This window comes from Salvelinus namaycush, chromosome 1, assembly GCF_016432855.1.
Source record: "Salvelinus namaycush isolate Seneca chromosome 1, SaNama_1.0, whole genome shotgun sequence".
Classification (NCBI taxonomy): domain Eukaryota; kingdom Metazoa; phylum Chordata; class Actinopteri; order Salmoniformes; family Salmonidae; genus Salvelinus; species Salvelinus namaycush.
The window spans coordinates 29,513,453-29,532,239 of NC_052307.1; the positions used below are offsets into that span (position 1 = coordinate 29,513,453).

Below are 18,787 nucleotides of genomic sequence, written 5' to 3' on the forward strand. Positions count from 1 at the left end.
TGCAGTGCGGTAGCAGAGAGAACATTCAGTCTATGACTTGGGTGGCTGGAGTCTTTGACCATTTTTAGGGCCTTCTTCTGACACCGCCTGGTATAAAGGTCCCGTATGGCAGTAAGCTTGGCCCCAGTGATGTACTGGGCTGTACGCACTACTCTCTGTAGCGTCTTGCGGTCAGATTGCGAGCAGTTGCCATACCAAGCCGGAATGCAAACAGTCAGGATAGTCTCCATGGTGCAGCTGTATAACATTTTGAGGATCTGAGGTCCCATGACAAATCTTTTCAGCCCCCTGAGGGGGAATAGGCATTGTCGTGCCCTCTTCACAACTGTGTTGTTGTGTTTCGACCATGATAGGTCCTTAGTGATGTGGACACCAAGGAACTTGAAGCTCTTGATGAATTTCAATGAAATTACGTTGAACCAACGTGGAATAGATGTTGAATTTACATCTGTGCCCAGTGGAGTAGGTTATATATTATTACCTGTAGTTAGGCCTAGAACTGTAGGTTATAACTTTAAGCCTGATCATTAGGGTACAAAACTGACCTTAGATCAGGGGCTATAGGACACTTAATCCTACCTCTTTGGGTGCTCAGGTTTCATTCCTCGAACACCATTATATTTCTGACTGCTCTCCCTGCCACAGGCACTATGATAAGGAGGTGAGGCTCTGTGTGTGATATATAACTGTCTCTAGGATGGAATTCGAAAGAAGCTGTACCAATACCAACCCCTGTAGCCTGCAGTCAAATGAACAAATCACCCTCTAGTGGCCTCATGGGTGGAATGTTATTCATATTTTTTATAATGTCATAATTAATCAACTTTTTTTTTTAAACCCGCTGAAAATCTGATGTTTCTATGTCTGGCCCCGTGTGGCTCAGTTGGTAGAGCATGGTGCTTGCAACGCCAGGGTTGTGGGTTCGTTTCCCACGGGGGGCCAGTACAAAAAAAAAAAGTATGAATGTATGTACTTGTAAGTCGCTCTGGATAAGAGCGTCTGCTAAATGACTTAAATGTAAATGAACAAACGGTTTTGTTATGTTTCAGTCTTCTTTGATGTATATAAAGTGTAATATTGGGATGCAAACTCAAGATGTAATAGATTTCAACTCTATATATGACATGGTACAGGTGTCTTCTTTTTAAGCCCATAACCATGTGTGTGAGGTGTATACTTTTGTTTCAAAGTAGATTTGTTTAAGACTACCAAGAAACACTCTGTGTGACCCTGATTTATCCCACGGCAGTAAAAGGATAAACTGGCATTCCTGCAAAGGGAAGCCCTGCACATGCACATGCACACAAACACACACACACGCACACAAACACACACACACACACACACACACACACACACACACACACACACACACACACACACACACACACACACACACACACACACACACACACACACACACACACACACACACACACACCCCATTCCTCCATTCCTACACACATTACACACCGATCCATCCCCAAGCCTAACCAAGACATCTGTAACTTTACGTTCATGTTCTGTGAAAGGTGAGAGTTTCATAGCATGTGTTCCTTGTTCCCTATGTAAATGTGTGGGTCACCATAATGTATGTGTGATGACTCCCATTTCCCACATCCCTGGGTGTGTGTGTGATTAGTTTGATGGGTGTGTGTGGATAGCATGTTCACACCTTTCCTCCAGGGCAGAGAGAAAAAGAGGGGGAGTGAGGGTAGAGGGGGAGGGGGAAGGATAAGGAGAGAGAGTGAAGAGAGAGAGAGAGACTGAAGAGAGCAAGATTGAGCAGACACACCCATTTTCAACACCTAGGCGAGGCACAGCAGCTTTGAGGGAGAAACAGAGAGTTACAGAAAGGGGGAAGGGGAGAGTTGAGTAATAGGAGGGTGTGGTTATCTTCCAGAGGGGAAACGATAAGCAGAGTTAGCTTGGTGGAACTCACTACACTCTTTCACTTGCTCCCACACACACTTTGCATATACAAATACACACACACAAACTCCTAAACATACTCAATCTCACTCTGACCGGAGGAAGAGAAGAGAGTGGGAACAGCAAGTCTGAGAGAGCAACCGCGTGCCAGCACAGAGAAACAAGAGAGTGAGGGAACAGCAAAAAAGGAAATTGAACATGAAGGACAAAGTGAAGAGAGGAGGAGGAGGAGATCAGGGAACGTCAGGTGAGAAAGAACGACTGCTCAGCCTTGCTCTGGTGTCTGTTTCACAACACTTTCTCTCTTTCACTTTCTCCCACTTCCTTGTTTTTCCATAAGGTCTCTCTCTTTTTCTCTGCTGTTCCAGACTGCCCTACAGGGGGCTATTGTAGCACTGCTGGTCTGCTGTAGCCTGGTTCCAGTCTGGTTCTCTTTCAGTCAAACTGTTGTTGTCTTGCCAAATGGTCTGGTCTGCCAATGCAACACTAACAGTGTGGCATTGTTAAAGGCAGGTAGAGTCAGGAAGCCTGACTATGTCTGCAGGGAACACAAATCCTATGTAGAGAGAATAATGACCAGAGTTCTGGTTGTATAGTTTTCAACACTGCCAATTACTAAGCCATGTTGTTGAAGGAAACAGTTGTATGTATTATGTACATTCCTAGGAGATGCAGGAATGTACCTAATACATAATATCTGCTCTGTGTCGTTCCTCTTCGCCACACCACATCTCTCTGCATGCTACAGTTTATTGTGCCCTTATTCCAAGGGAGGCTTTTCTCCCTCTTCCTTGCTTACACACACACGCACACACACACACGCACACACACCCCTTCTTCCATATTTGTGTCGTGAGCATATTTCTCATGGTAATGGCCCAAGTAACTAAATACACACACATCTGCCTCTGTGTTACTCTCACCCAATACAGGGGTGGTGTGTATAGAATGAGTGATAGTGTGTGTGCGTTTGTGTGTTTTCTCATGAATCCATACCTATGTAGTGAGTGATGGTGTGTGTGTGTGTGGAGGGGGGGGGGGGTTGTTATCTTCCCTGGCATATCTCCCCTGTGAGTAGGCATATTACGGGGGCAGCCAGATGATTGACAGATTATTATCTCGAAACTCAACTGTAAAGGTTACCCATAATGTTGGACACTGTTGTACCTCTAATATATAGGTACAACTAGAGCTGTATAATTGTTAGACTTGGTTCGACACTAAAAGGACAAAACTAATATATTCTAATGAGAGTTCAATCTGGAATGTGATAGGAGTGTAACTTTTTATCAAGTAGGAATGTTAGAGGTGTGTGTGTCTGAGAGAGGAGGGCAGATGTTATTGGCGCCAGGTCTGGTGGCTCTTGGCCGCTGGAGTCGAGGGGAGTAAAGCGTCAGTTCTTCAGTTTGGCTGGCGGCTGGCAGCTTCCCTTGAAAAACGAGAAAAAAAGCCACAATAGTACTGTTGTCCATTTTGAGACGCCGTAGCCAAAATAGTCAGAATTGATCTAAGATAACCTAACTGGGGTCTGCATGCTTCCCAGCCGAAACAGTTCGTAAGAGTTTTTGCATATTTATGACAACATTTTGTGACGTTTTCTGTTCGTTTTTTTTTTTTTCGGACGTTCAGGCACCCAACATTTTTTCTCGAGGAAAGCTGAAGTCGGTAGCTGAAGTCTACGTCCCTTTGTAGGTGATTGGTCAACAGTAGGAATTCTTCAATAAAGTCTTTGTTGTAATTCAACGAGAGACGACTCGTTTTCATGTACATTTTGTATTTGAGAAATACTGCATCAAACATCTTAGTTAGATGTAAAATTGCGCGACTAGGATCTCCTCAGCAAAAACGTCAAAATGAATGACAGATTTTTTTAGTTATCTTGAGTTGTTTATTTATGTCTGACAAAAAAACACTTTTCAACCTATATCATCTAATACACAATACATGTATAATAAAACATAAACAAATATAATGATATGACAAAAAAAGAATGAATAAGCCTTTTCTTACTTTATAATATGTCCATATATAGTTCTAATCTGTTTGAGGAACATATACCCAAAATATTTCACCTTCTTTATTACTTTACCAAACATATCATGACATCAAAATCTGTTCAATGTGTGCACGTCTAAATCAACATTTGGGCCATTAAACAGCGTGCGTCCCTCCTATAGACAAGGGGAGAAGGACTTTGTAAAGGGCTCGATTTTGTCGTTCTGAGCCTATGCAATGTGTCTGCCTTCAACGTAAAACTTTTTTTGTTTGACTTCCTCACAAAATGACTTCTTTACTTTTAGGTTTAAGAAAGTGTGTAGGTCCCATTCTTTATCGTAGAGGAATGAAAGTTATGTATTTAGATCCACCTGCAGGATAAATGTTTTTCTAAGGACCATCCCTTTTGACGTGACTTCGCAGTGAAGTGATATAAATTGATGTAATGATGCAGCCGACCACCAAAGGGAGGCAAATACCATTTTATTCAACAGAGGACCTTTACATGGGGAATGGGGGATACCTAGTCAGCTGTACAACCGAATGCATTCAACTGAAATGTGTCTTCCACATTTAACCCAACCCCTCTGAATCAGAGAGGTGCGGAGGGCTTCCATAATTGACATCCACGTCTTCGGCACCCGGGGAACTGCCTTGCTCAGAACGATAGATTTTTCCCTTGTCAGCTCGGGGATTTGATCCAGCAATCTTTCGGTTACTGGCCCAACGCTTCTACCCACCAGGCTACCTGCCGCACCTAATGGTCCTAGGAAGGTCTGGATTTCTGTCTTCTGACTTATAAAACGGTGGTAAACATATACATATAATTCTAGTTTCCAATTTCGGGAACTGACAGCTTAAGAGGTTTTGTGTAAGCGCACTGTGCATGCTGCAGTACTTGATCAGGTCTGTGTGTGCCATGGACTGTATGGTGAGTGAGTGTGAGTGTCGGTGTGTATGTGTGTGTGTGTCTCTGTGTGACTATGTGTCAGTGAGTGTGTGTAGGCATTCACATGCCAGGGTTGGGTGTGGCAGTCCCTTAACTCTGAGGTGACATCACTGCTTCTAGGCAAATACTGCCAACTCAGACGCAGACCCACCCCTCACACATGCTGGGTCCTGCTCTTGTCTGTGTGTTGAGGTAGGGAACCTCTTCCTTTCCTCCTTCTCTCTCTCTCTCTCTGGCACACAACACACTCACACACACTCTCTCTCAAAGCGGCACTATAGCTGGCTACTGTGTCATCTTGAAAAAAAATGATAATCCCACTGCAACGCAACAGTCTGATATACAACGTTTCTGCGACCATAATTCACCTGAACATGTCCAGGGGTTAGAGTTTGTTCTTAATGATCCTATTGGCATGTTCATTCCCTCCCTTAATCAGATACACTCACACTGACCATTGGGAAAACAGCTGCTGGTACGAAGGAGGAAGAAAACCCATCATTCCTTGTGAAGATCCAGGGGGCGGGAGTAGAACCATTTGAGCTGCAGGTAAAACAAAGAGACACTAACACATAGTAACCAATGATTTATATAAATCCTGGATTGGTGATGATATGTATTGGCCATTGAGAAGCTTTGAAGCCACCGGTCAGCTGTATTAATGGAATTCTACAGTATTAAATGCATTTAAGTATTTTTGTTGTTGTCGTGGAGAAAGTAACATTAGTAAACCAAAGAAATTGTACTTCAAGCAAAAAGTTTTTATGTATTCTTTCATTTAAAAAAATGTTGCGCTCATAATATAATTACAAAGTATGGATTAAGGTGTCTGTAATAGGATAAATGTGGCAAAATGAATGTAGACATTAATAAATTAATTTCTATAGCTTCCAAAATAGCTTAAAATATATAGTGTATATATAAATTAATCATTGACAGTCACACACACGACACATTCTCACACATTGGGCCTGGACCTTTAAACAACCCAGAGCCCCCTGTCCTCCAGGTTATGCACATCTGAAGGAACTGGATGCAGGAGTGTAGGGTGGGACATCCAATAGTACCTCAACGGATACAGACCTGCAGTGAGGGTGGAACAGGAGGTGAAAGGGACCAAAATTAGCACACCATTAATTCATATCACACTAGTGACTACATACCATTAGGCCACAGCCAATCTAAATGTGGAAGCATCAAATCCAATTTTATTGGTCACATACACATATTTAGCAGATGTTATTGCGGGTGTAGCGAAATGCAAACTTGTTAAGTATAATAATGCCAAGTTCACCCACTAACTATTCTAAAGGACCACTATATATTGTGTAATGACCAGTCAAGTGCATGTATGTGCATGTATGGCCAAGCCTGTGAAAGTGTATATTAATTTGAGTCTGTTATCTAAGTAGCATAATAAAAGAATCCCCATCAAAATCCATCAATTTAAGCTTGAGATATATGGATAATCCGCCAATGCCTTCTGCATCTGCTGTGGAAGGTGGCCGAGCTGCTAACCTGGTCTCAGAGCATTTCGTATTATTCTGTATGTAATCCGAGACACTTCATTTAGTAGGATATGTTGCGTTTCGTATGGTATGTATTAATTTGTGAATGTCCATCACCGATTTCCTATGATATATTACGAATTACAATTCATATTATATGTTAAGAATTTTCAAAATGTACAATATGTTACGAATTTGCAAAACGTATCATATGTTACGAATTTGAAAGACGAATTCTAGCTAGGTGGCTAAAGTTAGCTAGCTCGCTAATGTTAGCTAGGCTAGGGGTTGGGGTTAGGGGTTAGGCATAAGTTTAGGAGTCAGGTTAAAGGGGAAGGGGAAGGGTTAGCTAAAAGGGTTAAGTTTAAGGTTAGGGGAAGGATTAGCTAAAAGGGTTAAGGTTACCTGACATGCTAAGTAGTTGCAAAGTAGCTAAAAAGTAGTAAGTAGTTGAAAAGTAGCTAACGGGCTAAAATGCTAAAGTTGTCGTTGATGAGATTCGAACTCGCAACCTTTGGGACTTATGTAACCATACCAAATGTAACATATCAAACTAAATAGAGTGTCTCGGATTCACATACAGAATAATACAAAATGCACTGGAGCTACAGCGGTGTTTCTCTGATAATGCTTTCGAACCGTTGGGACTACAAACTAATATAACGCCACTATGGAAAGGGGAGACTCACGAACACGATGGTGTTCTCCGTTTTGCTTTAGGACCCATCCACAAGTGTCACAGGACTCATCTGAATGTAACCCATGCAAATTAATGGAAGTATGGAGGTAGTTTTGTGCCAACAAAAATAAGAGGTTCAATATGTGTCCAAAAAACGAAAATATTTCCTGAGCTTTCTTATATCTCCTATATATAGGACAGACACTTTCAAAACCTTATTCTTTATGATAAAAAAAATACAATAATTGTGTGTATCTCCGTAGGTCCATGGTTTCTGGCTGGTTCAGGAGGCTGTGATGGCGGTGTTGGGGAGAGAGGAGGTGTTTCCTCGCTCCAGCCTCTCATTGGCCCTCTCTGGGATGACCCTTGACCCCCTGACAGAGCTGCAGAGCCTGAAGAACCTCAGACCAGGAGCCACGCTCCGCCTGGTGGATGGTAGGAGAAGAACTACATTACATACAATACTACTGTCTCCATGGCTACATCCCAAATGGCACCCTATTCCCTTAGTAGTGCACTACTCTTGACCAGGGCCTACTATATACTGTATATGAGTGCCATTTGAGACTTAGCCTCTCTGTCTTCCCCTTTATTTCTTTCTTTCTTTCTTTCTTTTTTTCGTTCTTTCTTTCTCTTCCTCTGCCTTTTTGAAGTTAAATTTGAGTAATTTAGCAGACACTCTTATCCAGAGCAACATACAGTTAGTGCATTCATCTTAAGATAGCTAGGTCATAGTAGCTAACAGCAAAGTCAGAGCTAGTAAAGGGGAAAAAGGTAAAGTGCGAGTGTTAGTTCACGAAAGGCATTATTTTATTTACTTGTTCTTTCTCTCTCTACCACTGCTGACTCAGTTAACATCAAAGTACTGGATGGGTTGAGAACATCAAAGCAGCAGGCTTGGCACATTGATAATCTTTCTGCCAACCAGACTGCTTTTCTGTCTGAATACGAAACAGCCAGGGAAAAACCCAGCAGCAGGGCAGGTCTATGCCTGTGTGTGTATGTGAGGTAGAGAGTCAAGCGAGAGAGAGGTGTGTGTGTGTGTGTGTGAGGTAGAGAGTCGAGAGAGAGAGAGGTGTGTGTGTGTATGTACGTTTGTTCGTGTGTTCATGCATTCGTGAGTTCATGTTTTAATGTGTGTGTGTGTGTGTGTGCGCGCGTGTGTCAGCGGGACAGGTCAGTGCCTGTAGAACTATAACAATTAACCATCGTGCTCATTGGAGTATGGCTTGTCTTTTGTCCTCTGTTCTCCAGAGCCATACTCCCCCAGATCTGCAAGGGTTCATCTGGCTCGTGTGCTGGAGCTGCTGAGAGCTGTTGGACCAAACGATACTCTGATGGAAGGACGATCACCTAGCCTGCTGGACTCACTGACACACACACACTCTACAGGTACGCACGTGACAAACACATTAACACACACAAACACACACACACACTGTAAGGAATCCCACACTCGTCATATTTCCAAGGTAATTGTTCCTATCCAGCTCGAAGGACCATGAAAAAGAGCCCCTCTATTCGTACAGCTTAGAACACTAACAAGTATATTGCCCATTCTCCTCTCTTTCTGCATGTTTTGTAGACTCTTCTGTCCAAGCCAATGGGAAAAGCCTGAAACGCTCGTCCAGCAACACAAAGACTGACCCGGCCAATCAGGATGGAGCTCCTCCTGAGTACCTCCTCCCTGGAGCCGCAGAGAGACCACTACTGGCCATGCTGCCTCACAACACTCAGCCAGAGGTACACACACACACATACACACACACATACACACACACACACTCTTCTCTCTCTGACTCTGTGCCTCTCTCCTAAGGTTCCCAGTTTTCTGCAGGACCTGTCACTCAGTTGTTGGAACCCGCCCCCTGGGCACAGAAAGCTACAAGGGGACTTCCTGTACATCACTGTGGTGACCCTAGAGAGTCGCAAATGTGACATCACATCCTGTCCACGAGGATTCTTCCTGAATAGGTGAGGTTCTCAGAAGTAACAGGAATATACATTGGGGTCTGAAATGATTGACACCCTTGATAAAGATGAACTATAATGACTCTATAAAATAAATGATTCAAATACTGAGCTATATTTTATGCAAAAATATAGGGAAATTATATTACTTTATACTAATACAATTGCTCTTTCTTTGAGCATTTGTATGAGTATAACATAATATAATTTCCCATTCAATATGTGAATTATTTATTTTATACTGTCAATATTGCTAATCTTTATCGAGGGTGTCAATCATTTCGGACCCCACTCTACATGTTATCCATACGAGATTACTTCAGTCAATATATCCCAGCTGCATATTGTTATTATCACAGCAATGACAACAGCAATGTGTGTTGTGTGTGTTCTAGGTCTACAGTAGAGGTGTTTGATCCTCGGCCAACCTCGTCCTCTCCAGTCAGTCACTGCCTCACTGACCTGCTCTCTCACATCAGTCCTGCCTTCAAACAGGCACTCGCCACTCTCAGAGCCAGGTAACAGACACACACGCACGCACGCACGCACGCACGCACGCACACACACACAGTGACGGACCCTATGTTCCGTGTGTGTAATGTAGTGTCTGTCTCCCTGTAGGCCCCAACTGCCACCAGTAGAAATTATGCTGACTCCCTACCGCACACTGAGCTGGCTGGGTTCCCCATCAGCCTCCCACTCCCACAGAAATCCTCTCAGCAGGCTGGGACTGGATCAACACTCTGGAGCACAGGTCTGTGTCACCCACACACACACACACAGTTTAACAGCTCTTCTCAGTGTTTTGGCCAAAGGACGGACGGACGAAAAACCAATCGACCAAGTGACTGACTGACTGACCAATTAACTGATTGATTTGGTGTTTGTGATGTGAAGGTTCCAGACTGGAACGAGGAGCTACAGGCAGCCAGAGATCTGCCTCAGGGCAGTCAGGAGGAGAGACTACAGAGAGACAGAGCTCTACTACAGGTACACACACGTCATACTCACTAGGAGTCCTCCAGGAAGTATTCACTGCTGACAAGCTGTTATTGTTGCTCTCAAAACAGGATCTGTCATGCTGCTGTGCTTGAACTGTAAGGCTATTTAGACATTTCTAGAAAATACATTATTCTCTCTCATTCAGGTGAACAGTGCGTTTGTGTGGGCAGTGGCCCAGGGTGCGGAGACTGTTATTGACGGCTGTGTAGAGCCTATCAGTGGAGGTCCTGATGACCCCGCCTTCCTGTGGGGCGGGCTGTTCCTGAGCCAGGGAGGAGCAGGGATGGCGTTAGGGGGCGAGAGGGGACGCAGGTAAGATCTTGTTCAGCTTGTCTTCAGAGGATCTCATTGTATGTAGCTAGAGAATGACCAGTCTTTTTCATAGTGTATAATCATAGAAAAAATCCTGTTGAACCCATCATGCTGCTGTATAACAACACACCCCTCCCTCCCAGGGTGGCCCAGAGGCTGGAGCTGAGGGGTGTACAGTCCTACAGTGACCTGGAGGGGGCGCTCCAGGGCCTCCACACCCTGCCCACCGCCACCGTGGACTACAGGGGGATCCGTCTGTCTGCCCAAGGCCTGGCCCCTGGTCTGGAGAGCCCAGAGCAGGACCAGGGCCCCTCTGCTCCTACCAGGTACAACTCAATAAGAACATAAACATTAGCTTTTATATGCTCCCCAGTGATTTGTTTAATTAGGACAGTGTTTGCACCTGCAGTTAGTCTTTGTCGGGGGCATGCCACCCTCACCTTCTCCTACCTTCTCTCACCCCCTCCCTCTCTCTCCCCCTATCTCTCTCTCCCCCTCTCACTCCTTTCCTCGCTCTCCCCCTCTCTCCCTCCTTCTCCCTCTCTCTCTCCCCCAGGGGTATTCTGTACGGGGTGGGCGCTGGGCCCCAGGAGTCCCCCCACCGACGCTGTCTCTTGGAGCTGCTGGCTCAGGCTGCTAAAGGCCTCAGCCTGCAGAGACACGCTGTAGTGGGGCCCAACGGCCACCAGGTGCCCCTGTTCACCGCACTTGACGCCCAGGGGCTGCTGGGGGCTGATGGGAGGTTCTACCTGCTAGACCTCTTCAGGAGCCTGCCGGCCGATGCCAACTACTGCCCTGAGGGAGGGAGGCAGAGGGAGGAAGTGGAGAAGAAGGAGGGGTCATGGGAGGAGGGCTGGCCAGAGCAGTACCAGAGCACTTCAGGTCTGCCCAGGAGGTTCCCTCATGGCCTCTGCAGGCTAAGACCAGAGCTGCTGCAGGCCTTCATCCAGGAAAAGTCAGTACTATACACCTCTAGTTAGCTATACTGTAGGAATAGTTCTTATGTACTGTATGCATGTGGGACAGTCTGACGTTTACAGTAACTCTGCAGTAAGATGTCACATTTCTAAATGTTTTTTGTTGTATTGTGTTGTTTTTAAGATTGTTCCCTCCCTCTGTTCCAGACAGTCCCAGTTCACTCGCCGCTGCAAAGAAAGGATGGAAGAGAATGGAGGCGTGGAGGAGTGTGTAAAAGCAGGTGAGGAAAGGCCGTTTTTTATTTTTGCTCTAGATTTCAAGACTATCAGAGCTGACATGTTATTTTGTGTGTGTATGTGTTACCAGGTGACCATCGAGGTACAGATGCAGTGAGAGGTGCTTGTAAAGATGTGGGATCAGTCAGTGACATCATCTTTGAGATGCGCTTCAACCCCAGCGTGTTCTCCCCAGGTATCCCATCTGCTCCACACATGCACGAACACACACAACACACACCCTCCCCTTCCCCATACAGCTGAGACAAAACCACTGCTGTGGCATACCAGAGTGTAAAAGTTGACCCTGTCTCTGTCTCACCCCTCTGTGTGTTCAGACGTGACGTTCCCCAAGAGTGACCATGAGGTCGTGAGGCTGCAGGAGAGGCTACTTAGAGAGGCTGCAGCCTCCATCATCACACAACAGATACCTGCCATCGTTAGTGGAGCTCTCTATTCCTGGAGTTCAGTTTATCAACCTGTCGTAACCTGTCTCTTACTCTAGCTGTCTGTGTGTCTCAGGTGGAGGCATGCCTGCAGGGCAGTGAGATGCCTCTAGATGGCGCTACGCTGAAGCAGGCGCTACACCAGAAGGGCATCAATCTCCGCTACCTCGGTCAGCTGACCAAGGCCATCAGCCAATCAGAACACAAGGAGCGGCTTAGACATATAATGGTCAGACTCAAAACTCACTCACACACAACGCAACGGCACTCGAAGAACAGGATATACATACGCTGAGTGTACAAAACTTTGGGAACATGCTCTTTCCATGACATAGACTGGCCAGGTGAATCCAAGTGAAAGCTATGATCCCTTATTGATGTCACTTGTTAAATCCACTTCAATCAGTGTAGATGAAGTGGAGGAGACAGGTTAAAGAAGGATTTTAAGCCTTGAGATAATTGAGAGATGGATTGTGTATGTGTGCCATTCAGAGGGTGAATGGGCAAGACAAAAGATTTAAGTGTCTTTCAACGGGTATGGTAGTAGGTGCCAGGTGCACCGGTTTGTGTCAAAAACTGCAACGCTGCTGGGTTTTTCATGCTCAACAGTTTCCCGTGTGTATCAAGAATGGACCACCACGAAAGGACTTCCAGCCAACCTGTGGGAAGCATTGAAGTCAACATGGGCCACTATCTCTGTGGAATAGTTTCGACGCCTTGTTGAGTCCATGCACTGACAAATTGAGGCTGTTCTGAGGGCAAAAGGGGGTGCAACTCAGTATTAGGAAGGGGTTGCTAATGTTTTGTACACTCAGTGCATGTATATATACAGTATATATATATATATAGGAGTGGCAGGTAGCCTAGCGGTAAGAGCGTTGGGACAGTAATCGAAAGGTTGCTAGTTCAAATCCACGAATGGACAAGGTGAAAAATCTGTTGATGTGCCCTTAGGTACTTAACCCTAATTGCTCATTGTTGCTGTTGATAATGGCAGACCCTGGCTAACTATGACCCCAGTCTCAGGGGGAGTTTCTAACTCACACATGCGTATATACACTTATACAGGTGGGAAACAGGACAAATATAAGCACCCACCTAATAAATGTTTTATAAGCGCTGTGATGATAGGGATTTTCTAAACGTCACGCACCCTCGCTTTTCTCTCTTACAGAGGCTGGCTGTTGGAGAGATTGTGGTTCGTTCTTCCAGAAGGATCTTCAACAACTTCCTGCAGGTACTGAAACAGTCTTCATTACAGTGTCATTATCACAGTCCTTATTGACTGGTCTGGGGTCAGTTCCTTGACTGGGTGTAGGGAAAGCGTCATTACTGTCTGTAACCATAACAACCTCCTCTCCTCTGTCCACAGGGTGTGGAGGTGTCAAGTCTCTCTGCAGCTGTCAGTCACTTCCTCTGCTGCCTATTGGTTGCCCATTACAGCACCGCACCCACAGGGGAGGAGCCTAAGAAGAGGTCCAGGAGGCGGGGTCGTGGGGGAGGAGCTTCAGACAGTACTGCCTGGAGTGCACTCAGTGGAGCTGAGCTCTGGATCCTGATTGGCCAGGACGCAGCAGAGACCTATGACATCACTCACGGCCTAGGGTTGGCACATTTAATGAATTAGTCATCAATCGATTAATCAATCAATTAGTCCATCACTTGTTACTTGTACAGTTCCTTGCGTTGTCACCTAATGATTATGATAGTATAATAATACCAGTAGTTAGTGTGAGCTGATGTGTCTCTGTGTTGCAGTTCCACTGCTGACCACCTAGTAGAGACGTATGGGCTGCAGAAGGTCTCCCTGCTTAGAGAGTTCTGTTTGAAGACTGGATTACAGGTACACACACACACACACACACACAAGTACACACACACATACACACACCTTCTCACACAGACCTCACAATCTTTATGTGTGTCCCTCAGCTGCGACTGAGAGAGTACTTCTTCGACAACCGAACTAAGGCTCCCATTGGTCCAGACGACGTGCTCAACATTTTTCCTGTTGTTAAGCATGTCACCATGACGACACATGATGCCTCGCGAGCGTTCCGAGCTGCTCAGAGTAGCGTTCAGAAAGGTGAGGTGGGCGGGTCACTGCTTGGTTCAACACACCTGGTTAGAGTTTGTTGGTGTGTGTATTTCTGTCATTGACACCAGCGGATGTGATATGTATGTTTTCCCGTCCCCCAGGCATGATGGAGCAGGCGTATGAGCGTCTGAAGGAGGCAGCGTATCTGTTTGGTCGTGTGTGTGACGACCTGAACGCGGAGGCCTGCTCCTGTCTAAGCCTGATGGCCAGAGTGGCTTACTTACAAGGCCAGCCCACAGAGGTATATACACACACCTCAGATTATGGCCTCAAATGTAAGGCATAGGATATGTACGGCTGTGTAACTCACTATTATCCTGTGCCTCTCTACCCCCACCCACAACCCACCAGGCCCGCAGTGTTCAGCTCAAGGCTGTGGTCATTAGTGAGAGAGTCCTGGGCTTTGACCACCCCAACACTATCCAACAATACGTAAGTACCACATTGTCATCCATTACTCATTCAAAGCACCACCGCCCTCTGGGCATATCAAAACTCCCAAGGATCAATAAACAACAAGTTGGCCTTTGTTTACCTTATTTATTTGTAATCCGAGTCATCTTTAGCTAAGTGAATGAGGTGTGTGCCCTGTAGGCTCTGTTGGCGGTGTATGTGTTCGCTGGAGGAGAGTCTACTCTAGCTCAGAGGTGTCTGTTCAGAGCCCGTCTCCTGATGCTCACAGTCCATGGAGAGGACCACCCCTACACCGCTACACTGGACGTAAGTCTGCTACACTCCAAACCTACAACGTTATACTGGAAGTGAGTCTGCCATACCCTAACCCACCCCTACACTGTTACACCCCCAAGACCTGTTAGAGGAGACTAAACTCTCTCCCTCTCTCTCAGAGCTGTCTAGGTTTGGTGTTGCCGACCGAACAAGCAGGGCAGTTCCTACAGAGCGCACTCAAAATCAACACTTCCTTCTTTGGCCCCACTGATGTGCACACTGCTCTCAGGTATCAATCGCTTAAATCCCTCACTCTCTCAACCAATCAATCAATTAACCAATCAACCAAGTCACTACTCAATCACTCTATCTCCCCCATCTCTCCAGTCAGCATCTGTTGTCCCAGTGGATGTGTGGAGTGGGAGACTATCGTTCTGCCATGAACCACGAGAAAGAAGCTCTGTCTGCCTTCACCAGCTTGGTCTGTACCTAGCATACTGTGTGTGTGTGTGTGTGTGTGTGTGTGTGTGTGTGTGTGTGTGTGTGTGTGTGTGTGTGTGTGTGTGTGTGTGTGTGTGTGTGTGTGTGTGTGTGTGTGTGTGTGTGTGTCAAATCAAATCAAACTTTACTTGTCACATGCGCCGAATACAACAAGTGTAGACGTTAGCGTGAAATGCTTACTTACAAGCCCTTAACCAACAGCGCAGTTCAAGAAGAGTTAAGAAAATATTTACCAAATAAACTGAAGTAAAAAATAATTAAAAGTAACACAATAATAACATAACAATAATGAGGCTTTATACAGGGGGTACCGGTACCAAGTTAGTGTGCGGGGGTACAGGTTAGAGGTAATTTGTACATGTAGGAAGGGGTGAAGTGACTATGCATAGATAATAAACAGCGAGTAGCAGCAGTGTACAAAACAAATGGGGGGGAGGGGGTCAATGTAATAGTCTGGCGGCCATTTGATTAATTGTTCAGCAGTCTTATGGCTTGGGGGTAGAAGCTGTTACGGAGCCTTTTGGTACTAGACTTGGTGCTCCGGTACCGCTTCCCATGCGGTAGCAGAGAAAACAGTCTATGACTTGTGGGACTGGAGTCTCTGACAATTTTATGGGCTTTCCTCTGACACCGCCTCTTATATACGTCCTGGATTGCAGGAAGCTTGGCCCCAGTGATGTACTGGGCTGTACGCACTACCCTCTGTAGTGCCTTACGGTCAGATGCCGAGCAGTTGCCATACCAGGCGGTGATGAAACCAGTCAGGATGCTCTCGATAGTGCAGCTGTATAACTTTTTGAGGATCTGGGGACCCATGCCAAATCTTTTCAGTCTCCTGAGGGGGAAAAGGTTTTGTCGTGCTTTCTTCACGACGGTCTTGTTGTGTTTGGACCATGATATATCGTTGGTGATGTGGATACCAAGGAACTTGAAAACGCTTGACCCGCTCCACTACAGCCATGTTGATGTTAATGGGGGCCTGTTCGGCCCGCCTTTTCCTGTAGTCCCCGATCAGCTCCTTTGTCTTGCTCAGATTTAGGGAGAGGTTTTTGTCCTGGCACCACACGGCCAGGTCTCTGACCTCCTCCCTATTGGCTATCTCATCGTTGTCGGTGATCAGGCCTACCACTGTTGTGTCATCAGCAAACTTAATGATGGTGTTGGAGTCGTGTTTGGCCACACAGTCGTGGGTGAACAGGGAGTACAGGAGGGGACTAAGTACACACCCCTGAGGGGCCCCAGTGTTGAGGATCAGCGTGGCAGACGTGTTGTTGCCTACTCTTACCACCTGGGGGCGGCCCGTCAGGAAGTACAGGATCCAGTTGCAGAGGGAGGTGTTTAGTCCCAGGGTCCTTAGCTTAGTGATGAGCTTCGTTGGCACTATGGTGTTGAACGCTGAGCTGTAGTCAATGAACAGCATTCTCACATAGGTGTGTGTGTGTGTCTGTGTGTAACCCTGTTGTCTCTGTCAGTATGGTGATGACCACCCACAGAGACGTTGCAGCTATGAGTTCCTGCGTTCCATTACCCAGCAAGCAGTGCGTGTGGAACGCTCTCTGAGGCAAGGCGGGAACCCGCTCACAGCTGAGGTAATAAAACCCTATTCTGTTCTCTTTGTGTACTAAATAAAGGTCCAGAAAAGGTGACCATTAAATTCCCTTCTGCCTGTCTCCTCTCTCCCCAGGGGCAGTCTCTGTCTCCCTCAGCTGAGACCACTCTGGAGCAGCTGGCCCTGGTCACAGGCATCAGGACACCAAGCCACAGGTAACACACAAGAGAAGGATTGTATTAATATATATGTATTCATATATTACCAAAATTATATTAGCAGACATGAATCTAAGCGTGTTCTGGTCTCTTAGTGACAGGCTCCTGGAGTTCAAACAGAAGCTGATGGAACAGAGAGAGGCAGAGGAGGCCGCTAACGCCAAACCAGACAACACACACACAGAAACAGTGAACGGAAAGGAAGTGAAGACCCCTGAAAGAGAGGAAGAGGAGGATGGGGTAGTCCAGGAGACCACCAGTGAGGAGCTCCCAAAAGAGGTAGATCCAGAGAAGAACACAGCCGACAAACAGACAGTGGACGGCCATCAACTGGAGGCCAATGACTGGTCCGTAGATGTGGGCTCAGTAGTAAAGAGCATAGTAGTGGAGGAGGGCTCAGCAGTAGAGGGGTCAGCAGCAGAGAGTAAAGCAGTAGAGAGTGGAGCTGTAGTAGAATCCAGTGAGAGAGATGGAGATGAAGACAGAGCTGCCCCAGAGGCTGAGCAGCACACAGGGACAGAGGATGGAGAGGCAAACCTGATGGCTACAGAGGAAATGCAAACTGAGCCAGTCAGAGACTGTATAGAGGAGAGCCAGAGTCTGACACAAAATGGAGGTTTAGAATCGGAGGGAAACCAATCAGACAACGATGGGGAGGTAGCCAATGAGAAGCCAGGGTCAGATAAGGTCAGCGGTGTGAACGGAACGCCAAGCACCAGCAATGACCAATCAGAGCCTCAGGAGGTCTTTGCGAACAGGGACGCCTCGACGACCATCAGCCAAACAAAATAAACACTGGTCACAGCAGAGGGCGAGATGCTAGCTAATGGAACAATGGTGTCAGAGAGTGAAGACAGAGAGGGAGGGACCATCATAAGAGCCTAGTGGTTAGAGCATTGGACTAGTAACCGGAAGGTTGCAAGATCGAATCCCCGAGCTGACAAGGTAAAAATCTGTCGTTCTGCCCCTGAACAAGGCAGTTAACCCACTGTTCCTAGGCCGTCATTGAAAATAAGAATTTGTTCTTAACTGACTTGCCTACTTAAATAAAGGAAAAATAAAAAATAAAATAAAAAAGAGCAAATGACCATAGAGAGGAGTCATAGGACAGACAGGCAGCTGCCAACAAGGCGGTAACTTATTAACGGTGCTGTTGATTCAGCTGGATCAGAATCTTTAGAGCAGAGAGCTGTGGAGGATGAGATGAAAAACAAAAGCAGAAAGAGAATATAGAAGTGTACCATTGTCCTTGACCTGGTGGTTTCTTTACTGATACTGGGAGAGGGCTACACTTTGTGTTGCTTTTTTTCAATATTAAACATTTTACTCTTGACTGTTAAACAAACCAGTGTTTTTCTTACTGCTGTTGTCTAATTTAGTTACAGATAAATCAACTGTTATAACAGCATAAAACTGAATGTTTACACTTACACAACTGAACCAAAATAATAAAAACATTGGGAAAAAGAGGCAGTCTGGTAATTGTTCTTTTTTGTTTATTCTTCCTCCAAATTTGATAACATACATACATTCCACAGATCAACAAACACACACAGGTCCACAGCACTCACACACTTCTGCCAGATTTTCCGACTGTGGAAGTGAATCAGACTTGGCTTACGTCCAGTATCCACCATCCTATCCAGGGTTTTTCCTGGATCAAAAAGGGGCTTAGGGGTGGGCGTGGTTTGCCGTAGTAGTGAGCACAGATGACCGTCGGCGTGGCTACATTTTAGAGGACCCTATCTTGGTGCTGTATCGAAAA

General features: G+C 45.9%; 1 protein-coding gene across 1 annotated transcript; it reads left to right on the forward strand.

Moving 5' to 3' along the window:
* Nucleotides 1-1,912: 1,912 nt before the first annotated feature.
* On the forward strand, nucleotides 1,913-17,958 carry si:ch211-166a6.5 (clustered mitochondria protein homolog). Its single transcript, XM_038974001.1, has 28 exons — nucleotides 1,913-2,179; nucleotides 5,316-5,425; nucleotides 7,327-7,498; nucleotides 8,318-8,455; nucleotides 8,649-8,806; nucleotides 8,883-9,037; nucleotides 9,430-9,552; nucleotides 9,656-9,788; nucleotides 9,932-10,024; nucleotides 10,182-10,348; nucleotides 10,492-10,674; nucleotides 10,905-11,303; nucleotides 11,473-11,546; nucleotides 11,633-11,737; nucleotides 11,880-11,980; nucleotides 12,064-12,216; nucleotides 13,162-13,224; nucleotides 13,360-13,592; nucleotides 13,746-13,830; nucleotides 13,920-14,073; nucleotides 14,187-14,326; nucleotides 14,437-14,517; nucleotides 14,680-14,805; nucleotides 14,934-15,043; nucleotides 15,142-15,235; nucleotides 16,728-16,844; nucleotides 16,940-17,019; nucleotides 17,118-17,958. Exons 1-28 carry the CDS (start codon nucleotides 2,131-2,133, stop codon nucleotides 17,812-17,814), a joined length of 4,293 nt encoding a protein of 1,430 aa, XP_038829929.1. The 5' UTR covers nucleotides 1,913-2,130; the 3' UTR covers nucleotides 17,815-17,958.
* Nucleotides 17,959-18,787: the final 829 nt, after the last annotated feature.